General features: G+C 48.7%; 1 protein-coding gene across 6 annotated transcripts in view; it reads left to right on the top strand.

The window, feature by feature from the left end:
• The first annotated feature begins 106 nt into the window (after positions 1 to 106).
• CNKSR2 (connector enhancer of kinase suppressor of Ras 2) overlaps positions 107 to 23,145 on the top strand; it is a 252,421-nt gene continuing 229,382 nt past the window's right edge. For all 6 annotated transcript variants that reach the window (XM_054165993.1, XM_054165994.1, XM_054165995.1 and 3 more), the window contains exon 1: positions 107 to 564. In XM_054165993.1, coding sequence (XP_054021968.1) covers positions 501 to 564 — 64 coding nt within the window. In that variant the 5' untranslated portion in view covers positions 107 to 500. The remainder of the gene's footprint in view (positions 565 to 23,145) is intronic.

Raw genomic sequence — 23,145 nt, forward strand, 5'->3', positions numbered from 1 at the left:
TTTCACTTGAAGATATTTTCGGGTGGCAGGAGCCGCCTCGTCATTTCCGCCAGGAGAAAAAGACACCGGCGCGCTAGCGGTGGGGAGCCGCCGGACCGAGCGGGCAGAGCCCGGGTGCAGCCTAGAGACAGCCTCCCGCTCAGCCGCTCCGGGGACCGAGCTCTCGGCGGGGCCGGCAGCCGCCGCCGCCACTGCCCGTGGGTCCGCGGGGGCGGGAGGCGTTGGAGCGTGCCGCCGCCTCCTCTCTCTTCCTCCTCCTCCTCTTTCTCCCTCCTCCTTTTCCCCCTCCCCGCCGAGCCGGCAACATGAACTGAAATCCCTAGAGGAGCACAGAGGCGGCGAGCGAGCGAGCGGAGGCAAGCGGGGATTTAGCGGCTCTGTCCTCCCGCCGCCGCCGGGCTCCGGGCACTGTGGTCCCGCCGCTCCGTTCCGCTCCGCACAGCTTTGTCCTTCGCCCGGAGAGTAGGCGGCTGCCCGAGCCCCGCACCCTAGAGCCCCCCATGGCCCTCATCATGGAGCCCGTCAGTAAGTGGTCGCCGAGCCAAGTCGTCGACTGGATGAAAGGTGAGGAGTGGCATCGGGACCGCGCGGTGCCCCTCTCCCATCCCCATCTACCACACCCCACCCCCACCCTCGCAGGTGCGGGAACCTCCGCGGTTTCCCCCGCACCGGGGTCCCGCCTCTCGGCACCGCCAGCTCCCCCCCACGTTTTGGCTGAAGGGTGGGAAGGGGGAAGGGAGACCCTCGGAGCCGCGCTGCCGGAGCGAGGGAGTGGCGAAGGAGCAGCGCGGGGGTCGGGGGCCCCGGGGCCGCTCTCCCCGCTCCATCCCCAGGCTTAGAGCGTGGGGCGGGGGGTGGCGGGGGCGCGGCTGGCTATCCCCCGCCAGGTGCGGGGGAGGGATGAGGAGAAGGCTGAGCCCGGGATGCTCCCGGGTAGCGGCCGCGGTGAGGCGGTAGGGCCGCCCCCGCTCCCCGGCAGCGAGAGGATGCGGCGCCGGCTGCTCCCGGCAGATGCGGCGAAATAAAAGTTTAAGCTAGCGCGGGGCTCCGGCCCATGCGGAGGGCACAGCTGCAGCGGGAATTGCAGAGGTGGGGCGTGTTAGAGGGGCTCCGCAGGCGGCGGGGTCAGTGGGTCGGTCCTCAGGAGCGCTGGGGCTCCCCCCCTTCCCGCCCTCGTTGCCGCGGAACCACCTCGGCGGGCGAAGGGGTGGATGTGGGAGGGGGCAGCCCGGCCGGGTAGAGCGCACCCACGCTTGGAGGCGGGGGTTGAGGGGCTCGCCATCGCAGTCCCCCGGGGACAGCCTTTAAAGACTCGTAGTTTGCATTAGCCTGGATTGAGTGCGCTGGGCTGACGTGTGCTTGCCCTGCTGCGCTGCTCCCCCAGCTGCATCACCTCTCCTCCCCCGAAATAAAGTCTAATGAGAATAAAACACAGACCTTCTGGAAATGCTTTTCTGTTTCGCCGTGTGCATCGACACGGCTTTAACGCTGCCATGTGAAAACGTCGTCTTCTGGTGGTGGTGTTCTTTATTATTTTCTTATCTTTCTTTTAGTTTTCAGTTGCCTTTAAATTAGGCTGCAGCTGTGTTTTGAATAAATCCTCATCTAGTGTTACATATCTGTGTGAGGAAAAAAGATAGAATGGCCGGATGGGTACAACTTTGGAGCGAGTGCTACGTTGTGGGAGTTCTTTATAACATGCTGCGTGCTACTAATGTGACACTTTCATCATCCTTAAAATTTCGGGCTAGAACATATGCTTCCAGTTAATCAATCCTGACATTTATAGATGTCGACTGATAATTGTGTTCAGTGACTTAGACAGTTTTGCTGAAGTGTTTTCAGTCTATATGTTAATGGTAATGGTGATGATAATAATGGTGGTAATGGTGATAGTAATAATGGTCACAACAGTAATAATAAAAAGTGATACTTTTAACTAAGAAATTAGTAAATATTAATACTAAGCAATTAGTAAATATGAATGCAAAGCTTAAAGGAGCCACTTGAAGGCAAACCCTTCTGAACTGCAGAAGGTTTTCTTCCAGGTACTTAGGTTCCAACATTTTTACTTCTGAATATAAACAAACAAAACAACCCAAACAAAAATTGTATTCAATGGCTTACATAGTTTTGCTCTTTCTGAAATAATAATACTAATAAATAATATAATAATAACAGTAATTAAAAAAGTGATACTTTGTATCCTAAGAAACTAGTGAATGGTAATAAAAAGCTTAAAGGAGCTGCAGATGATCTGTATTAAAGGCAAACCCTTCTAAACTGCAGAATGTTTTCCTCCAGATATTTAGATTTCAACTTTTTTTTTCTTCTGAAAAACAAACAAAACCCCCAAACCAAAACAAGCAAACAAAACCAACCAAAGCCAAACCAAAACCTCAAAAAGGAGATCCTGTGGGAGTTTATCAAATCAGTCTCTGAGATACTTGCTTCATATTTTGGGATTGTAGAGGGGGGGAATAAACAAACCCCCCAAAGCTTTGGTGCATTGTAGAAACACACCAAAAATGGGAGGCATCAAATACTTCTCATCAGACAGGTGAATTAAATTGCATTTCTCTGCTTAGGTATTGCATCAATAGAGACTCAGTTATTTAATTGTAGAATTTGTCAGGGTTGGAAGGGACCTCAAGGCTCATCCAGTTCCAACCCCCCTGCCATGGGCAGGGACACCTCACACTACAGCAGGTTGCTCACAGCCAGCCTGGTCTTAAAATCATCCAGGCATGAGGCTTCCACCCCCTCCCTGGGCAACCTGTTCCAGTGCCTCACTGCCCTCATCGTCATAAACTTCTTCCTAACATCCAATCTGAATCTACCCACTTCTGGTTTTTTTTTCCATTCCCCCTAGTCCTATCACTCCCTGATCACTGCCTAATGACAATAGGGTGGCTAAATGATAAGGTTAAAAATGGTGAGGCTGGGTAACAGTTTGTGGTTAGAAACCTGACAGCTGTGGGTCTGGTTTTAAATAAGTCAGTCCCTGAACTGTACCAAAAAAACAAGTGCATCTATTGCACTCCTGCCTGTGGTTTGGGTGATGAACCTTGGTTTTAAGTTGTTTCCTTCGGTCTGAGTGTTTGATTGTTGCTCTGGAGTGATTGAATTTTCACTGAACAGGCACAGAGATGTTGCTGCAAGCTTTTCTTTCTTCATTTTGTGTTGTGGATTTGCAGGTGAGCCTTTGTTAAGGGTGAGGTGCAAAGCACCTGCCTCTGATTAGTGCTGTTTGAGGGAATCCACCTAGAGAGCCATTCTTGAGTTTCATAGCATAGATTGGAAGGGACCTTAGAGATCATCCCTTCCAACCTCCCTGCCATAGGCAGAGATGCCTCTCAATTAGGCTTGGCTGCTCAAGGCCTCATCCAGCCTGGCCTTGAACACTCCCAGGAAGGAGGCATCCACAGCCTCCTTGGGCAGCCTATTTTAGAGTCTTACCACCCTCACACTGAAGAACCTCTTCCTCAGCTCCAATCTAACCCTGCCCTCCCTCAGATTCAAACCATTCCTCCTTGTCCTGTCTCTAGGCACCCTGATGAGAAGTTCTGCTCCAGCATTCCTGTAGGATCCCATCAGGTATTGTAAGGCAGCTGTTAAGGTCTCCCTGGAGTTTCCTGTAGGCTGAACACCCTCAGCTCCCTCAGCTTGTCCTCATAGCAGAGTTTGGGCCTGGAATTGAGTATGACCAGCAGCTGTCAGCAAGTTTGGCCCTGTTTGATGGGTGACACCTTGCCAAGTTTGGAGGAAGGACAGCAGGGGATAAAGGCAAGGTGCTCTCAGCTGCATGAACTTAATTTTCCTTGCGTTATCCTTTGTAAGCTTGCAAATGTCACTGAAATCTGGGTGAGAAAAATATTCTTGTGCTGCTTTAAAGGCATGCTCTCCAACAAATTACATCCCTAAAAGCCTGAAAAACAGCTAATTTGTGTTTTAGAGGTACCCAAGGCAGCTCAATGAGCAGAACACGAAGGTGTCTTTGTCATGAGAACTTTGGGGCGAGTGCAGTAGTGCCCTCTGTATTAGCAGCAGTCAGGTATGGTTTGCATAAATGGCATTAAAACTTCAAGATGTGAGAACAGTTTGCTGCTTATTGGAGTTATTCTGGAGAATTACCAACATCTGAACTCTGTTTTAACCTCTTCCTTGAAGTAAGTGCCCTGCAATGTAAGATGCCTGCACAGAGCAGCTCTTTAAAACAGCGTTCTTCAAAATAGATTCCAGCCTTCAAAGCAAAATTTTTTCCCCATAAAGGCAAAAATCCTACTGTTTAACATTGTTTACAGTTATCTGAAAGTAAGGGGAAATGAAACACTTCAGATTTTATTGCACTGTAGTGGGGTTTTTTTTTTTTTTGTTTTTTTTTTTTTTTTTTCTTTTTGTGATGGTCTTGCTGCTCTGACCTGAATGTTTGCAATAAAAAGCCCCCGTCTGGAAGCCTTTATTCAGGCAGAAGAGCCATTACCTCCGTGGCATTTTGTGCAGGGCAGTGATAAAGCAACGGGCATTAAAGGTGCAACAAAAAACAACCAATCGAAAAGAAGATGAGGGATGAAGTCTTCCCACTCAAAAATGTTACATAAAATTCTGAGCTGGGTGACTGGAGAGGGAGCAGGCTCAACACCATGGGCATTCATGTAGTAAATACAGTTGCTTCAGTCTCCTTTTCTTTTTTTAGTTCCTTGATACCGTGGGTACTTTGATGGCCCATGGACTCTTGCACACTGGTGTGGTGGGTTGCAATTACCCCCCTGAAATAAAGAGGCCAGACTAGCTCAGATGCAAGCAAATGGAGCTGTATTGACAAGCAAAGCTCCAATCTGGAAATATGGAAATGCAATGAATATGTAAAAAAATATACAATATGTGCATATATTTACAATTTATAAACAGCATATGAACACCCCCCCCGACAAAACCAGGGGGTTACCAAGAGCTTCCCCCTCCCTGCTCTCTTCACCCCTGTACAAGATGAAAGAGAATAGCAGAGAGACTTAGAATCATAGAATTGTCAGGGTTGGAAGGGAGCTCAAGGTTCATCCAGTTCCAAGCCCCTGCCATGGCCAGGGACACCTCACACTACATCAGAGCCCCATCCAGCTTAGCCTTAAAAATCATCCAGGGATGAGGTTTTAGCCTCCCTGGGCAACCTGTGCCAGTGTCTCACCACCCTCATGGGGAAGAACTTCTTCCTAACATCCAATCTGAATCTGCCCACTTCTAGTTTTGCTCCATTTCCCCCAGTCCTATCACTCCCTGACACCCTCCAAAGTCCCTCCCCAGCTTTCTTGTAGCCCCCTTCAGATACTGGAAGGCCACAAGAAGGTCTCCTTGGAGCCTTCTTTTCTCCAAACTGAACAGCCCCAACTCTCAGTCTGTCCTCATAGCAGAGCAGTTCCAGCCCTCTGCTCGTCAGCGTGGCCTTGGCTGGACACCTTCCAGCACTTAGAGTTGTGCCTGGAGTTGGTTATGCAAATAAGTGGCTACCTTAAATTTCATCCTGTGCAAATGTCCACGTTAAGGAGCTGTGGATTGAAGTGCAGGTTACAGCTTTGCAAATGAGAAGGACATAAGGAGGGGAGCCTGTGTCAGCACAGGAGGTTTTTTTTTTCTTTGTATCATTTAAAATGGGCCCAGTGACAGAAGATTATCTGTCATAGAGCTGGGGGGGGGAAAGAGCAGATGGATTAGCTCATCTCTCCCACAGGATGGCATATTGTATGTGGAGGATCAAAATGAATATGTAAATGGATGCAAGCGGTCTATTCTTCTACATTTCGTCTATTTAGTACTAATTTTAAAAGGCCCTGCCTGGATCAGTGAGCTGAAACTGTGTCAATCACCTCCTCTGCATCCCCTCTGGAGGAGAACACGTGTGGATTGCGCTGTTGGGTTGGGAGATGTTGGCAGGTGGCAAGGTTGAGGGCCGACAAACGTCATGGCTTTCACTGAGTCAGGGAGGGAAGGTGTCAGCTTGGCTTAGAGATTTCTGAGGTGCTGAAAAAACAACCCTCAGAGACAAGCAATTCAGCCAATTGCTTTTTTGTTTTGTTTTCTTTTTTTTTTTGAGACCTCAGGATGTTTTTAACTTGGCCTTCCTGATTTAACTTCTTTTTATTTTGTCTTAAGTTGTTATGATGGCTGTGGTTTGATAAGGACTTGCTGCTTTAAGCAATATGGAATCATAGAGTGGTCTGGGTTGGAAGGTCATCTACCACATCCCCTTCTGCAGTCAGCAGGGACATCCTCTACTAGATCAGGTCGCCCAGAGCCCTGTTGAGCGTCACCTTGAATATCTCCAGGGGTGGAGCCTCAACCACAGAATACAGAATTAACCAGGTTGGAAAAGACCTCAGAGATCGAGTCCAACCTATCACCCAGCACCATCTAATCAACTAAACCATGGCACCAAGTGCCTCATCCTGACTCTTTTTAAACACCTCCAGTGATGGTGACACACCACCTCCCTGGGCAGCACATTCCAATGGCCAATCTCTCTGTGGAGAACTCCTTCCTAACATTCATCCCCTGCTGCAGCTTGAGAGTGTGTCCTCTTGTTCTGGTGCTGGTTGCCTGGGAGAAGAGACCAACCCCAACCTGGCTACAACATCCCTTCAAGATAGTTGTAGATGGCAATAAGGTCTCCCCTGAGCCTCCTCTTCTCCAGGCTAAATAACCCCAGCTCCCTCAGCCTCTCCTCATAGGGCTTGTGCTCCCCAAGGCTCCCACCTGCTCAGGAAACCTGTTCCAGTGTTCCACTACCCTCACGGTGCAGAACTCGTTCCCAACATCCAATCTCAGTCTGCCCTTCTATAGTTTGAAGTCACTGTCTCTTGTCCTGTCACTGCAGGCCTTTGCAAACAGTCTCTTTCCATCCTTCTTGTAGCACCCTTCAGGCACAGGAAGGCTATCAAGTCTCCCTGGAGCCTTCTCTTCTGCAGACTGAAGATCCTTCAGCTCCCTTAGTTTTCTTCAGGACCAATGGCATTTAATTCATTCTTAGTGGCAGATCTGCTCCAAGAGACAATGCACCTGGAAAAAAAAAAATCTCAATATTACTGTATCTAACAGAGCTTAAATATATATATATATGTATTTGTTCACTGAAGGAAAGCTTATGGAGCTTATGCTAAACTTAGGCAGCTTAAACTGTTGTAATGGTAGTCATACTCCAAAAAGCTGCCATATAAAGCATGAAGGCTAAGGAATGGGAGCCTTTTGCCTTTAGAAAGTCTGCTCTAGAAGGATATAAATACTTAAGAGGTCTGGTGGAAGAAAAGGGGGAAAATGAATGTGCTAGGAAAGTGAAATCAGATTGCACCGGTTCCCCAGGTGGATGGTTGTGTATTTAGATGGATTTAGGACCCGAGTTTCTGCCGGTTCTTCACACAGAGAACTTCATGTTGGTTTTCAGTAGTGTGTGTGTGTGTTTGCATGAAATCCCCGTGGGCTGCTGACAACTGGGCTCTGCTTGGTGTAATGGGCATGAAATTCATCAAGAAAATCACAAACATTCAGGTTGGAAAAGACCTTCAGGATCACCAAGTCCAGCCGTTAAGCCTAATCTACAAGGTTCATCTCCAAACCATATCCCCAAGCACCACATTCAACTGACCCAAATACACCCCAAAATGCAAGGTTTTGTGGGAATGCTCTGAAATGAAAGATTCCAATACTTAGAAAATACTTAGAAAATCATAATAAAAAGGGAAAAATGTTGCCATGGGGCTGGTTTTATAGAATCATAGACTTGCAGGAGTTGGAAGGGACTTCAAGGATCATCCAGTTCCAACCCCCCTGCCATGGGCAGGGACACCTCACACTACAGCAGGTTGCTCACAGCCACATCCAGCCTGGCCTGAAAAACCTCCAGGCATGAGGCTTCTACCACCTCCCTGGGCAACCTGTGCCAGTGTCTCACCACCCTCATGGGGAAGAACTTCTTCCTAACATCCAGTCTGAATCTACCCACTTCTAGTTTTGCTCCATTCCCCACAGTCCTATCACTCCCTGACATCCTCAAAAGCCCCTCCCAGCTTTCTTGTAGCCCCCTTCAGATACTGGAAGGCCACAAGAAGGTCTCCTTGGAGCCTTCTCTTCTCCAGACTGAACAACCCCAACTCCCTCTGTCAGTCCTCATAGGAGAGCAGTTCCAGCTCTCTGCTCATCCTTGTGGCCCTTCTCTGGACACCTTCCAGCACCTCCAGATCCTTCCTGTAACAGAGGCTCCAGAACTGGACACAGTGCTCCAGGTGGGGTCTCACCAGAGTGGAGCAGAGCGGGAGAATCACCTCCCTTTCCCTGCTGGCTATGCTTCTCTTGCTGCAGCCCAGGATGTTTTATTCTCTTCCTTCTCGTGAAAACCCTAGGACTTCTGTGGCAGCACACAGGTCCTGCAGCAGGTACTCAACCATTAGGTAGCAACAGGGGAGCTCGTCCCTAGAGGCACAAATCTTCCCACAGTGCTGGGATCTAGCAAATAGAAAATAGAACAAAAAAATCTTGCAAGGGGTAAGGATGATTCCTGTAGTCAGGGTCACTAAGAGATCTACATGAAAAGCTCAGGATTTTTTGCATTGGTCTGTGAGTAAGATTGTGGTATAGACAGAGTGAGGGAAGAGGGCTTTTTCTGGGGTATAGGCTGGAATGTATTATTACAAAGGCCTGAAGAAAAGGGCTAGGGGTTGTTGGTGGATGAGAAGCTCAACATGAGTCAGCAGTGTGCACTTGCAGCCCAGGAAGCCAACCAGAGCCTGGGTTGCATCAAGAGAAGCATAGCCAGCAGGTCGAGGGAGGTGATTCTCCCCCTCTGCTCCACTCTGGAGAGACCTACCTGGAGCACTGTATCCAGCTCTGGAGGCCCTAGTACAGGAAAGATCTGGAGGTGCTGGTGTCCAGAGAAGAGCTATGAGGGTGAAGAGAGGGCTGGTGCTCCTCTCCTATGAGGACTGAGAGAGACTGTGGGAGTTGGGGCTATTCAGTCTGGAGAGGAGACCTTCTTTTTGCCTTCCAGTACCTGAAGGGAGCTACAGGAAAGCTGGGGAGGGCCTTTTTAGGGTGTCAGGGAGTGATAGGACTGGGGGGAATGGATCTAAGCTAGAAGAGGGGAGATTTAGATTAGACACTAGGAAGTTCTTCCCCATGAGGTTGTTGAGACACTGGCAAAGGGAGGTGGTGGAAGCCTCATCCCTGGAGGTTTCTAAGGCCAGGCTGGATGTGGCTGTGAGCAACCTGCTGTAGTGTGAGGTGTCCGTGGCCATGTCCGGGGGGTTGGAACTGGCTGATCCTTGAGGTCCATTCCAACCCTGACAGTTCTGTGAGCAAGTAGTTTATGGTACAGAGAAAATGTTTGCTTGCCTCTGTGTGTGTGCCTCATTCTGGACATTCAGTTTTGTCTGCCTGATTTGGTTTTGTTTTCTAATGGCTTATTGAATTAATGGGACTTTTCTCATACTGCTTCCCTTCGTACTGCTTTTTGGTCAGGCCCTTAATAAATGTGACCATCAGAAATAAGATGAAAAAGGCTGAGCTGTCTCCAGGAGACAAAACCTGGCTATTTAATAACAGTATGAAAAATGGTTGGGATTCTAGAACTTGACTTCCTTGTGAAGTTTCTGTAGGCGACTGATGAGCTGCAGGGCAGTCATCAGTTTGAACTCTCCTTGCTAAGTGGCACGTGTGGAACAGATCAGGTGGTTTACAACTTGTCAGCATTAAAACTTTGGGGTTGTTTTCTTTTTTTCCCTTTATCTCCCAAGAAAGGCACACTGAAATTTTGCAGCTATTGGGGGGGGGTAAACATAGTACTCCATTAGCTTGGAAGTGAGGCTATTAAGTGGATTTATGACTTAAATGTCTAGCAAGTAAAGCTTGGAAAAGCTGTAGAGGAAACTGTGAGACAGTGCTGTAGTTGCAGTTTAAATTCCATGGACTCTCCTGATCCTTTAAATTTATAGGTAGGTACTCCCTTTGTCAGAGAGGAGTAAGAACCTTAGTAAGACAATTTGGGGCCCTTTTTGGAGAGGGGAGTTGGAACACAAATGGGTAATCAAGGGTCCAACTCCACCATTCCAAACTTTTAGTTTTAAGGACTCTGGATTTTAAAAACTGCGGTGAAAGCAGCGCTGGAAGATCTCTTTCCTCAGCATGAGTACTGCATCCAGTTCTGGAGCCTCTGTTACAGGAAGGATCTGGAGGTTCTGGAAGGTGTCCAGAGAAGGGCCATGAGGATGAGCAGAGGGCTGGAGCTGCTCTGCTATGAGGACAGACTGAGGGAGACTCAGTCTGGAGAAGCCTCTTAGGAGACCTCATTGTGGACATCCAGTATGTGAAGGAGGCTACAAAACAGCTGGGGAGGGACTTTTGGAGGGTGTCAGGGAGTGATAGGACTGGGGGCAATGGAGCAAAACTGGAAATGGGTAGCTTGAAATTGGGTGTTAGGAAGTTGTTTCCCATGAGGGTGGTGAGACACTGGCACAGGTTGCCCAGGGAAGTGGTGGAAGCCTAATGCCTGGAGGTTTTTGCAGCCAGGCTGGATGTGGCTGTGAGCAACCTGCTGTAGTGTGAGGTATCCCTGGCCATGGCAGGGGGGTTGGAACTGGCTGATCCTTGAGGTCCCTTCCAGCCCTGACAATGCTGTGATTCAGTGTTTATTTTTCCTGTCCATCTCTTGCTCTTTGCTTGCCTTTCTGAAGGAAGGATCTTTACCAATATCACAGCTACCACATGGGTCAGGGGGTGATGTGTTTTGGTGCACCTTGACTTGTGATTAGAAAAACCTCTCCTGCCGTTGTTTACCATCAGAAAATGAAACTGCGATTGGGACTGGGATGTGTCAAAGCCTCACAGCCTGGGGGTTGCCATAGCAAATGCAATGTTACATAAGCAGCCACTCTGCAAATAATTCAGGCAGCCAAATTTGAAGGGGAAAAAAAAACCGTGAAAAAGTTTGAGAATTTATTTGCTCTGCTCCGGTGTGATCTCACCTGGAGTACTGTGTACAGGTCTGGAGCTCTCAGTGTAGGTAGGACATGGACCTGATGGAGCAGGTGCAGAGGAGGGCCACAAAATGGTCTGGGGGTTGGAGCACCTCTGCTGTGAGGACTGGCTGAGGGAGCTGGGGGTGTTCAGCCTGGAGAAGAGAAGACTCCAGGAAGACCTAAGAGCAGTCTTCCAGTACCTGGAGGTGGCTAACAGAAGGATGGAGAGAGACTGTTCACAAAGGTCTACAGTGACAGGACAAGGAGCAATGGCTTCAAACTAGAGAACAGATTTAGATTGGGTGTTAGGAACAAGTTCTGCACCATGAGGGTGGTGGAACACTGGAACAGGTTACCCATGGAGGTGGCTGGGGCTATTTCCCTGGAGATAGTCAAGGTGAGGCTCAACAAGGCTTTGGGCAACCCGATAGAATACATAGAATAAACCAGGTTGGAAGAGACCTTCAAGATCATTACGTCCAACCCATCAACCAATCCAACCCACCTAAACAACTAACCCACGGCACCAAGCACCCCATCAAGTCTCCTCCTGAAAACCTCCAATGATGGCGACTCCACCACCTCCCCGTGCAGCCCATTCCAATGGCCAATCACTCTCTCTGTATAGAACTTTTTCCTAACATCCAACCTAAACCTCCCCTGGTGCAGCCGGAGACTGTGTCCTCTTGTTCTGGTACTGGCTGCCTGGGAGAAGAGACCAACATCCATCTGTCTACAACCTCCCTTCAGGTAGTTGTAGAGAGTAATAAGGTCACCCCTGAGTCTCCTCTTCTCCAGGCAATGTAGATGGGGATGTCCCTGCTGACTGCAGAGGGGGTTGGACTGGATGAACTTTTGAAATACCCAACCCAGACCATTCTAAAACTCTGTGGTTTCTGAATTCATGGTCTTTTCTCAGGAAGAACTTCTCCTAGACAAGGCCAGCTCGCTTGCTACCCAAATTTAGCGTGCCGGTTGTGCAGCTCTTTTAGTGTTGCCCATTGACACCTTTGATTTTGTTTGAACATATTGTTCTGCAATTCTGCAACATCTGTTAGTTTAAAAATGGCCTCACAATATGTTTTCTCAAGTGTCTTTTTTTTTTGCAACAGTTTGGCAAAGCTGTTCTAGCTTCCTTAGCATAGCCAGCAGGTTGAGGGAGGTTATTCTCCCCTTCTATTCCGCTCTGGTGAGACCCCATCTGGAGCACTGTGTCCGGGTCTGGAGCCTCCAATACAGGAAGGATCTGGAAGTGCTGGACAGTGTCCAGAGAAGGGCCATGAGGATGAGCAGAGGGCTGGAACTGCTCTGCCATGAGGACTGACAGAGGGAGCTGGGGTTGTGCAGTCTGGAGAAGAGAAGGTTCCAAGGAGACCTTGTGGCCTTCCAGTATCTGAAGGGGGCTACAGGAAAGCTGGGGAGGGACTTTTGAGGATGTCAGGGAGTGATAGGACTGGGGGGGATGGAACAAGATTAGAAGTGGGTAGATTCAGACTGGATCTTAGGAAGAAGTTGTTCCCCATGAGGGTGGTGAGACACTGGCACAGGTTGGCCAGGGAGGTGGTGGAAGCCTCCTGCCTGGAGGTTTTTGCAGCCAGGGTGGATGTGGCTGTGAGCAACCTGCTGTAGTGTGCGTTGTCCTTGGCCATGGCACGGGGGTTGGAGCTGGCTGATCCTTGAGGTCCCTTCCAACCCTGACAATTCTATGATTCTATACTTAGTTTTATTTGCATCCTGCAGTAATAAACCAAGATGTTTGCAAATGCTTTTGCTGGTTAGTGGGTGGCAAAATTTTGAAAGCCAGCAGTATAAATCAGCAAGCCATCAGTGTCAAACCTCACCTTGAATATCTCCAGGGATGGGGCCTCAACCACCTCCCCTAGCAACCTGTTGCAGTGTTCCACCACCCTCGTGGTAAAGAACGTGTTCCTAGCATCCAAGAATGAAGAGTTGGAAGACACAGGAACATTGGTCAGGCACATCCAAGATCATTAATATTACACAAGCATCCCTTCACAGGATCATAGGATGTTAGGGCTTGGAAGGGACCTCTGAACATCTTGAAGTCAAACCCCCTGCCAGAGCAGGAATATAGAACCCAGCACAGGTCACACAGGAACACATCCAGACAGAGCTGGAAAGTCTCCAGAGAAGGAGACTCCACAACCTCTCTGGGCAGCCTGCTCCAGTGCTCTGTGACCCTCACAGTGAAGAAGTTCCTTCTCATGTTGAGGTGGAACCTCCTGTGCTGCAGCTTACATCCATTGCCCCTTGTCCTATCCCAGGATGCAACTGAGCAGAGCCTGTCCCTGTCCCACTTGACCCCCAGCCCTCAGATATTTGTAGACATTGATTAAATCCCCTCTCAGCCTTCTCTTCTCCGGACTAGCCAGCCCCAGGGCTCTCAGGCTGTCCTCATCAGGCAGTGCTTCAGTCCATCATCCTTGTAGCCCTCCTTTGGACTCTCTCCATAGATCCCTGCCCCTCAGACACACGTTTTGCCTTCATGATGTGTGGGGGTTAGCAGATGTCTGGTAGCTGAAACAAACTTTCCCTGGAGGGTTCAGTGCAAGCATTTCTCTCATGCAGAGGGAATTCGCTCTCTCAAGGCATTTTTAAAGCACTGAAGGCTTGACAATTGAACCCTTTTTTTTTTTTTGTTCAGCTTCTCTGCCAAAGAATATTGTCTGTGAGAAAACAGCTGTGGGTGTGATCTTGTAGGGTGCTTGGCATTTCCAGTTTACATTTAGGTCGAAATTTAGGGCACTTGGTACCTCAGATGAAGTGCTTTAGAACAATGACTTCAAAGCCTTTGGTCTTAGACGATTAACATCTGCTACAGTACCATATGGTGGGAGTTTCCAAGTAAACTGTTAATTAATATATGAGTGTACCCAGTGTAAGCCATAATTAAACTATATTCAGCTGAAGTGTATCATTTTAATAGAGGGGGATGCAAAATGCTGTGCTTCTGTATTCTACCTTCTCTCTCTCGTGTGAGGAAGAGGAGCGGAGAAAAAGAAGTTGTTGATAATGAACTGAGGTTTTAAATTAAAGGATCAAGTAGCTTGTTAGGGTTGGAAGGGACCCCAAGGATCATCCAGTTCCAACCCCCCTGCCATGGCCAGGGACCCCTCACACTACAGCAGGTTGCTCACAGCCAAATCCAACCTGGCTGCAAAAACCTCCAGGGATAAGGCTTTCATCACCTCCCTGGGCAACCTGTGCCAGTGAATCATGGGGAAGAACCTCTTCCTAACATCCAATCTGAATCTACCCATTTCTAGTTTTGTTCCATTCCCCCAGTCCTGTCACTCCCTGACACCTTGAAGAGTCCCTCCCCAGCTTTCTTGTAGCCCCCTTCAGGTACTGGAAGGCCACGATTAGGTCTCCTTGAAGACTTCTCCAAACTGAATAGGCCCAACTCCCTCAGTCTGTCCTCATAGCAGAGCAGCTCCAGCCCCCTGCTCATCCCCATGGCCCTTCTCTGGACACCTTCCAGTACATCCAGATCTTTCTTGTAACAGAGACTCCAGAACTGGACACAGTGCTGTCATCAGAGTGGACCAGAGGGGGAGAATCACCTCCCTCAACCTGCTGGCTGTGCTTCTCTTGATGCAGCCCAAGCTCTGGTTGGCTTTCTGGGCTGCAAGTGGATACTGGTAGCTCATGTTGAGCTTCTCATCCCCCAGCACCCCCAAGTCCTTTTCCTCAGGGCTGTTCTCAAGCCAGTCCCTCCCCAGCCTATGTCAGTGCCTGGGATTGCCCAAACCCAGCTGCAGGACCTTGGTCATGTTGAACCTCATAAGGATGTCATGAGCTCACCTCCCCAGCCTGTCAAGGTCCCTTTCCTCCAGTGTGTCTGCTGCACCACACAGCTTGGTGTCATCAGCAAACCTGGTGAGGGTGCACTCAGTGCCACTGTCCATGTCACCCACAAAGATGTTAACCAAGCCTGGTCCCAGTACTGATTCCTGAGGGACTCCACTTGTCACTGGCCTCCACTGGCACATGGACCCATAGACAGCCATTTAAAAAGTATATATTTTAAGACTTGAGGTATCATCAAAGATCCATTGGTTTAAGTGGGGCAGGGTCTTGATTTGGAGCAGAGCCTTGATTTGGTGATGCTGAATTTTGCTTGGTGAATGCTGTGGAGATTCCTCTGCTGAGGTTTGGCTGGTGGTCGCTGTGGGTGATCAGTGGACGTCCAGCTGAGCTGCACAAGCACAGAAGCTATTTTCACTTCACTTTCCTGAGGGGCTCATGCCAGTGCTGCTTGGCCTAGTGAAGTTTCTAATGAAATCTTCCTGTCTAGAAGAGTGTTGGGGTGGGAGCTAAAGCTATGCACGAGCAAGGGTAATGCTCAGACCTCCTCCTTCTTGGCCCACTTGTATTTGCAAGGCTGAACATAGCCGTGGGTACAGCTGGCTGGGTCACCTCTAATGGGCTTTTGCCTCCCACAGAGGATGACTGTCAGCCATGTAGATGTTTGTAATCTTACTGGGTTTTGTTCAAGTGTAGGATTTATTTTTAGGTTGGCCAGAGACACCAGCTGCCAATAGCTGCAGCTGTAAATGACCTATTTTGAAATAGATCCTTCTTCCCTGACTTCCTTCTCTCTTTCCTTTCTTTCCTGATAATCTTCATGTCAATAAGAAGGTGAAGAAAACCTTCTTCTGCATAATGAGTCCAGGGAAACAGAGGTGGGACATACCAGTGTTGTCGGAGCAATTCAGTAGATGGCATTCTTCCCTCTGAGTCAACACTGAAACCCTTCATGAGGATCTTAGTGGTTGCAGTGAGATGCAGGCCTGAAATCTTGACCTGAAGCCTCCCTGGCATTCTTCACAATAGTGGAAGAGTTAACTCTAGCACCCTGATGAAATTCCATGTTAAAGATTAATAGCTTTGTAACTGGATTCTCCTCTTTGGTGTAAATTACTGATCTGTGCTTGCCTTACTTTCCTTAATTGCTTTGTAGGTTTGTTGATTGCTTTCATATGGTTCATGTGTTGATTTGCAATGTGCAGTGCCATTCTCGTCCTCATTTTGCTTCAGACTGCCTAGAAATGGTTGAGGGACTTGTTGACTGCAAAGCAGAAGTTGCTCTTTGGACAAATAACTTACATATAGTCAGATGAGACATCTGAAGGCTGTGTGGGCCTTCAGCAAGACCTGGACAGACTGAGAGCTGGGTAGAGAGGAACCTAATGAGGTTCAACAAGGATAAGTGTAGAGTCCTGCACCTGAGAAGGAAGAATAAACTGCAGCAGTACAGGTTGGGAGATGATCTGCTGGAGAGCAGCCCTGGGGAGAAGGACCTGGGAGTGCTGGTGGTCAGCAGGTTCTGCATGGGACAGCAATGTGCCCTGTGGGGGCCACGAAGGCCAATGGGATCCTGGGGTGCATTAGGAATGTGTCCAGTAAATCCAGGGAGGTTGTCCTCCCCCTTTATTCTGCCCTGCTGAGGCCCCATGTGGAATATTGCATCCAGTTTTGGGCACCCCAGTTCAAGAGAAACAGGGATGTGGTGTAGAGAGTCCAAGGGAGAGCTACAAGGGTGATGAAGGGACTGGAGCACTGCCTGGTGAGGAGAGGCTGAGAGCCCTGGGGCTGGTTAGTCTGGAGAGGAGAAGACTGAGAGGGGATTTAATAAATGTCTATCAATATCTGAGGACTGGGGGTCAAGAGGGAGGGGACAGGCTCTGCTCAGTAGCACCCTGGGATAGGACAAGGGGCAATGGCTGGAAACTCCAGGACAGGAGGTTCCACCTCAGCATGAGGAGGAACTTCTTCACTGTGAGGGTCACAGAGCACTGGAGCAAGCTGCCCAGAGAGGTTGTGGAGTCTCCTTCTCTGGAGACTTTCCAACCTCATCTGGATGCATTCCTGTGTGATCCGTGCTGGATTCTATGGTGCTGCCCTGGCAGGGGGGTTGGACATGGTCTCCAGAGGTCCCTTCCACCCCTGACATCCTGTGAGCCGGTGAAATGGAGTGAATCTACAGTTGCTCTGCTTTTGAGTCCACCTTTCAAGCACCCAAACCCTCCCATAATCAAACCAATTTTTTCCACATTTAGTTTGATTGTAGCAAGTAGTGAAACATGCAGAAAGCACCTGAGTGTTCAGCATGGATTGACTTTGGCTGGCTTGGGGCTGCTTTATTGTCCTGGATAAAACCATGAACATATTGCCTTCCTTTCTCTTACCAGGTATCAAGCAAGACTCTTTCTGTTACAATTTGTTTTGTTATGGCTAGTAGGAGGGGGGAAATAGAACAAACCAAATCTGTTGTGCTCTTGTTGTTAGCAAACAAGTTCTTTTTATTTGTGTTGTTCTTGTTTGCAAACAGCTTCTTTTTATTTGTGGTGTTCATGTTGTTTGCAAACAAATTTTACTTGTTCACAAAACATTCTCTAAGTGTACCGTGTTTCAGAGAATGGTTTAGACTGGAAGGGAGCTCTGTGTCATGGGGAAGGACACCTATCATTAGACCAAGTTGCTCAACGCCTCATCCAGCCTGGCCTTGAACACCCCCAGGGAGGGGACATCCACAACTTCCCTGGCCAACCTGTTCCAGTGTCTCACCAGCCTCACTGGAATGAATGTTTTCCTAATCTCCAGTCTCAGTCTGCCCTCCTCAGCCTTCAATCCATTCCTTCTCATCCTGTCACTACAAGCCCTTGTAAAAAGTCCCTTCCCATTTTTCTTGTAGGCCCACTCTAGGTACTGGAAGGCTGTTCTAAGGTCTTCCCACCGCCTTCTCTTCTCCAGGCTGAACAGCCCCAACTCTCTCAGCCTGTCCCCACAGGGGAGGTTCTGCAGCCCTCTAATCATCTTTGTGGCCTCCTCTGGACCCACTCCAGGAGCTCCATGTCCCTCTTATGCTGGGGGCATCAGAACTGGAGGCAGTGCTGCAGGTGGGGTCTGAGCAGAGCAGAGGGGCAGAATCCCCTCCCTGTGCTGCTGCTCTCCCTGCTCTGGATGCAGCCCAGCACTCAGCTGCCTGCTGGGCTGCAGGTGACCATTGCTAGCTTATGTTGAGTAGACACCCTCAAGCCCATCTCCTCCAGACTGCTCTTGAGCCACTCCTTGCCCACCTGTATTTGTGCCTGGGATTGCCCTGATCCAGGTGTAGGACCTTGCACTTGGCCTTGTTGAACTTCATAAGGTGAAGTCATTAATTCTTTTCGGTGCTTATTGCCCTTTTGAAATATCATAGGATCCCAGCATCACAGAATGATTTGGGTTGGAAGGGACCTCCAAAGGTCACCCAGTCCAACCCCCTCTGCAGTCAGCAGGGACATCCTCAACTAGATCAGGTTGCCCAGAGCCCTGTCAAGCCTCACTTTGAATATCTCAAGGGGTGGAACCTCAACTGCCTCCCTGGGCAACCTGTTCCAATGTTCTGCCACTCTCAGGGTGCAGAACTTGTTCCTAGCAACTAAATATGGTGGTCTTCAAATATTTTAAAGTAGAACCATGTCTTGGCTCAACCTAGGCTGTGGAGGTTTGTTAGTTTCTTAAATTTCTCTGTCTGTTCTTTAATGGAATCCTGAATGTTGTGCCTCAAATCCTCCTGGCAATACCTGTGAGCAGTAATTTCACTGTTGGGCAATGTAGTTCAAAATCATAGACTCATAGAATGGCTTAGGTTGTAAGGGAACCCTCAGATAGAATAGAATAAACCAGGTTGGAAGAGACCTTCAAGATCATCGAATCCAACACCATCTAATCAACTAAACCATGGCACCAAGCACCTTATCAAGTCTCCTCGTAAACACCTTCAATGATGGTGACTCCACCACCTCCCTGGGCAGCACATTCCAATGGGCAATCACTCTCTCTGTGTAGAACTTCACAGTATCACCAAGGTTGGAAGAGACCTCAAAGATCATTGAGTCCAACCTGTCACCACAGACCTCATGACTAGACCATGGCACCAAGTGCCACGTCCAATCCCCTCTTGAACACCTCCAGGGATGGTGACTCCACCACCTCCCTGGGCAGCACATTCTAATGGCTAACAACTCTGTCAGTGAAGAACTTTCTCCTCACCTCAAGCCTAAACCTCCCCTGGTGCAGCTTGAGACTGTGTCCCCTTGTTCTGGTGCTGGTTGCCTGGGAGAAGAGATCAACCCCTTCCTGGCTACAACCACCAGGTAGTTGTAGAGGGCAATGAGGTCACCCCTGAGCCTCCTCTTCTCCAGGCTAAGCAACCCCAGCTCCCTCAGTTTCTCCTCACAGGGCTTCTGTTCCAAACCCCTCACCAACTTTGTTGCCCTTCTCTGGACAACTTCCAGCAGCTCAACATCTTTCCTAAACTGAGTGGCCCAGAACTGGACAACAGGACTCAAGGTGTGGCCTAACCAGTGCTGAGCACAGGGCAGAATGACTTCCCTGCTCCTGCTGGCCACACTGTTCCTGCTACAGGCCAAGATGCCATTGGCCCTCTTGGCCTTCTCCTCCAACACCTCTGCCCTGCTGGTTTTTAGTTCTGTAGCTGTTATTTCATTGCATGTTTTCAATTGTGTGTGGATCTTAGCTGTTTAATGCAGGCTGTGGTCAAAAGCCTATTTCTGTAGCCCTGCGAACTGAGTCCAAGGGCACGGTGTTGTGTGGATAATTTGTCATGCTCTGGGTTTGAGGGAGAGGTTCAAGCCTGGAAGCATAATTATTGCTCCCAAGAAATTTCCATGCAAGTGTCAATCTGAACATTTAAAAGGGGGAGGAAAGTTTAAGTCCTTCTCCTCCCGACTGCTCTTGAGCCACTCCCCAGCTTATATTTGTGCTTGGGATTGCCCTGACCCAGGTTATGACTCTACCACCCTAGAATGAAAATGGCCTTCAGATTACAGTAATTTAGAAGTGATCAAATAGGGAGAAATAGCTGCTTTTCTTTTTTTGGTGGCATGATTGGGTATTTAAAACTCGAGGTCATTTGTTGTTGTTTACTGCTCTTCTTTTAGGATTTCTCTGTCACTGTAGAACAGAACAAGGTGAAAAATTGTCAGGGGTAAAAATCAGTCATCAGTGCTGAGAGAAATAAATCTGTGTAGCTCCTCCAGAAGGATTCACCCTTCTTGGATCTTATCAAGCACCTTAAGAACAGTTTACGTGAACTGAACTTGTGATGAGCTCTTAAATTTGCCTCCTTTAAAGTTGTTATCATATTGCAGATGGGAAGCAAACTAGCTAGGAGTTCAGAGAGGTCAGGTAAGGCCAACTATGGAGGGTTGTTGTCTATTTATTGTGTTTTTATTGTTGCCTTCCCCCCTCCACACACCACGTTTTTTCCCCCTCTCATTCTTGCCACTATGCTCTGCTCTGGTGAGACCTCACCTGGAGTGCTGTGTCCAGCTCCGGAGCCCTCGATACAGGAAGGACATGGACCTGATGAAGAGGGTCCAGAGGAGGACCACAAAAATGATCAGGGAGTTGGAACACTTCCCCTGTGAGGACAGGCTGAGGGAGCTGGGGGTGTTCAGCCTGGAAAAGAGAAGGCTTCAGGGAGACCCAAGAGCAGCTTTCCAGTAGCTGAAGGGGGCTACAAGAAGGCTGCAGAGGGACTGTTTGCAAAGGCCTGCAGGGACAGGACGAGGGTCAATGGTCTGAAATGAGAGAAAGGAGATGTAGGTTGGATGTTAGGAACAAGTTCTTTACCATGAAGGTGGTGGAACACTGGAACAGGTTGCCCAAGGAGGTGGCTGGGGCCATTTCCCTGGAGATAGTCAAGGTGAGGCTCAAGAGGGCTCTGGGCAACCTGATCTAGTTGAGGATGTCCCTGCTGACTGCTGCAGGGGAGGGTTGGACTGTTCAGTCTGGAGAAGAGAAGGCTCTGAGGAGACCTTATTATGGCCTTCCAATATCTGAACTGGGCTAGAAGAAAGCTGAGGAGGGACTTTTGAGGGTGTCAGGGAGTGATAGGACTGGGGGGAATGGAACAAAACTAGAAGTGGGTAGATTCAGATTAGATGTTAGGAAGAAGTTCTTCCCCATAAGGGTGGTGAGAGACTGGAAGAGGTTGCCGAGGGAGGTGGTGGAAGCCTCATCCCTAGAGGTTTTGAAGGCTAGGCTGGATGTGGCTGTGAGCAATCTGATGTAGTGTGAGGTGTCCCTGGCCATGGCAGCGGGGTTGGATGTAGATGATGCTTGAGGTCCCTTCCAACCCTGACAATTCTATAACAGGTTGACCTTTGAAGGTCCCTTCCAGCCTGGACCATTCTATGGTTCTGTGATTTTCTTAATGATTTTTTTTTTTTTTTTTTGTTTTTTGTTTTGTTTTGTTTTGCTGCTGCTTATCTGACTTTCAGTTTACTTTGTGCACTCTGATTGCTTTGTGTAGTCCGATGAATGTGGTTTGTTTTATCCTTTTGTTTTGAATTGCAGCTTTTGGTTTTTAAGCATTAGATGTGCATATTTCATTAGGATGTGTTATTAAAGATTAGATTCTCTCACTGGGGTACATGCCAGCTCTTGAAATGAAGTCCTGCTTGTCAGGAGGTAGTAAATAATGAGCTTAGTAAGGTTTAAAAGATGTGTCTTGCAAAACATTAGCCCCTGAAATGAGTGGCAACAGCACAGAAATATCAATCTTTTTTTTTCCCCCCCCTCCAGTGGATTTGTTGGATTGTGAATTTTCTTAATTAGAATTAAATTTGCTTTTGCCAGCTGGATGAAACAGGCAGGAATGGAGGTTTGGCCTTGCACAGGACCAGAGGATGTTAGGAGTTGGAAGGGACCTCTGGAGATTGAGTCCAACCCCCCCTGCCACAGCAGGACCATGGAATCCAGCACAGGTCACACAGGAACACATCCAGATGGGGCTGGGAAGTCTCCAGAGAAGGAGACTCCACAACCTCTCTGGGCAGGTTCTGCTCAGTTGCACCCTGGGATAGGACAAGGGGCAATGGCTAGAAAGTCCAGTACAGGAGGTTCCACCTCAACATGAGGAGGCACTTCTTCACTGGGAGGGTCACAGAGCCCTGGAGCAGGCTGCCCAGAGAGGTTGTGTGAACACATGAATCCTTAACTCCTAATGTATATTCAGGATACAGGAAAACCTCCCAAAACCTTCCCCCAGCCAGACTAAACCACAAGCCTCAGTGCTCCTTTCTTACCCCTCCCCCATTGCCTCCGTTCCATTAGGCCTAGGGAGGCCAACATTGCACAGGAAAAATTAATCAGGCCTCTGATACTCCCCAATGTTACCAGATAAGGCCTCCTGCCCGAGAGAGCAGGCAGGAGGGAGAAAAAGAGGCAGAAACTCACTCTGTGGTCAGTTTTATAGGGGTGCAGGAATTGTGGGAATGAAATACCAAAGATTACACTTTCCAGGGTGTATTTTCTGGACTGTCTAGACCTCCTGGAAGACTTCTCTGTGATTTAAGACCTTCCAGTGCTTTAAACCCAGGACAGACTGCCTATATTTTGTTTGATCCAGAATCTTTAGTACTCTTGGGAAGAAGGACTTGAAGCATCAAGTTCCTTGTGCTCCTAAATACCTTGAGCATCCTGGCTGGCATGAATATGTATGTGGCTGGTGTCTTCAAGTCTTGCTGTGTCTGCCCTCATCTTATATTGATGAGACAAAACTCTGTACAAACACACCCTTAAAATATTCAAGTGGTTTTTTTAATGGCTTCAGTCTTCAGTTCAGGCATCTGATGTTTGTCTTTTTAAGTGCCTGAGTCTCACTCTGGACCTGAACAGAGTCACAGCCTGTGCAGTGGATCAGTGGACTTCCCATTAGTGTTTGCAATGCGTCCTCTGTGGGAGAAGGAAGAGCTTTGGGGTGCACCTCAAGCCTGAAGCAAGGAGGGGGAAGAGTATATTGGGATGAAGAATGTATAGAATCATAAAATTGTTAGAGTTGGAAGGGACCTCAAAGAGCATCCAGTTCCAACTCCCCTGCTATGGCCAGGGACACCTCACACTAGAGCAGATTGCTCACAGCCACATCCAGCCTGGCCTGAAAAATCTCCAGGGATGAGGCTTCCACCACCTCCCTGGGCAACCTGTGCCAGTGTCTCACCACCCTCATGGGGAACAACTTCTTCCTAACATCCATCCTGAATCTACCTATTTCTATTTTTGTTCCACTCCCCCAGTCCTGTCACTCCCTGACACCCTGAAAAGCCCCTCC

The sequence above is a fragment of the Dryobates pubescens genome, chromosome 12 (assembly GCF_014839835.1).
Source record: "Dryobates pubescens isolate bDryPub1 chromosome 12, bDryPub1.pri, whole genome shotgun sequence".
Classification (NCBI taxonomy): Eukaryota; Metazoa; Chordata; class Aves; order Piciformes; family Picidae; genus Dryobates; species Dryobates pubescens.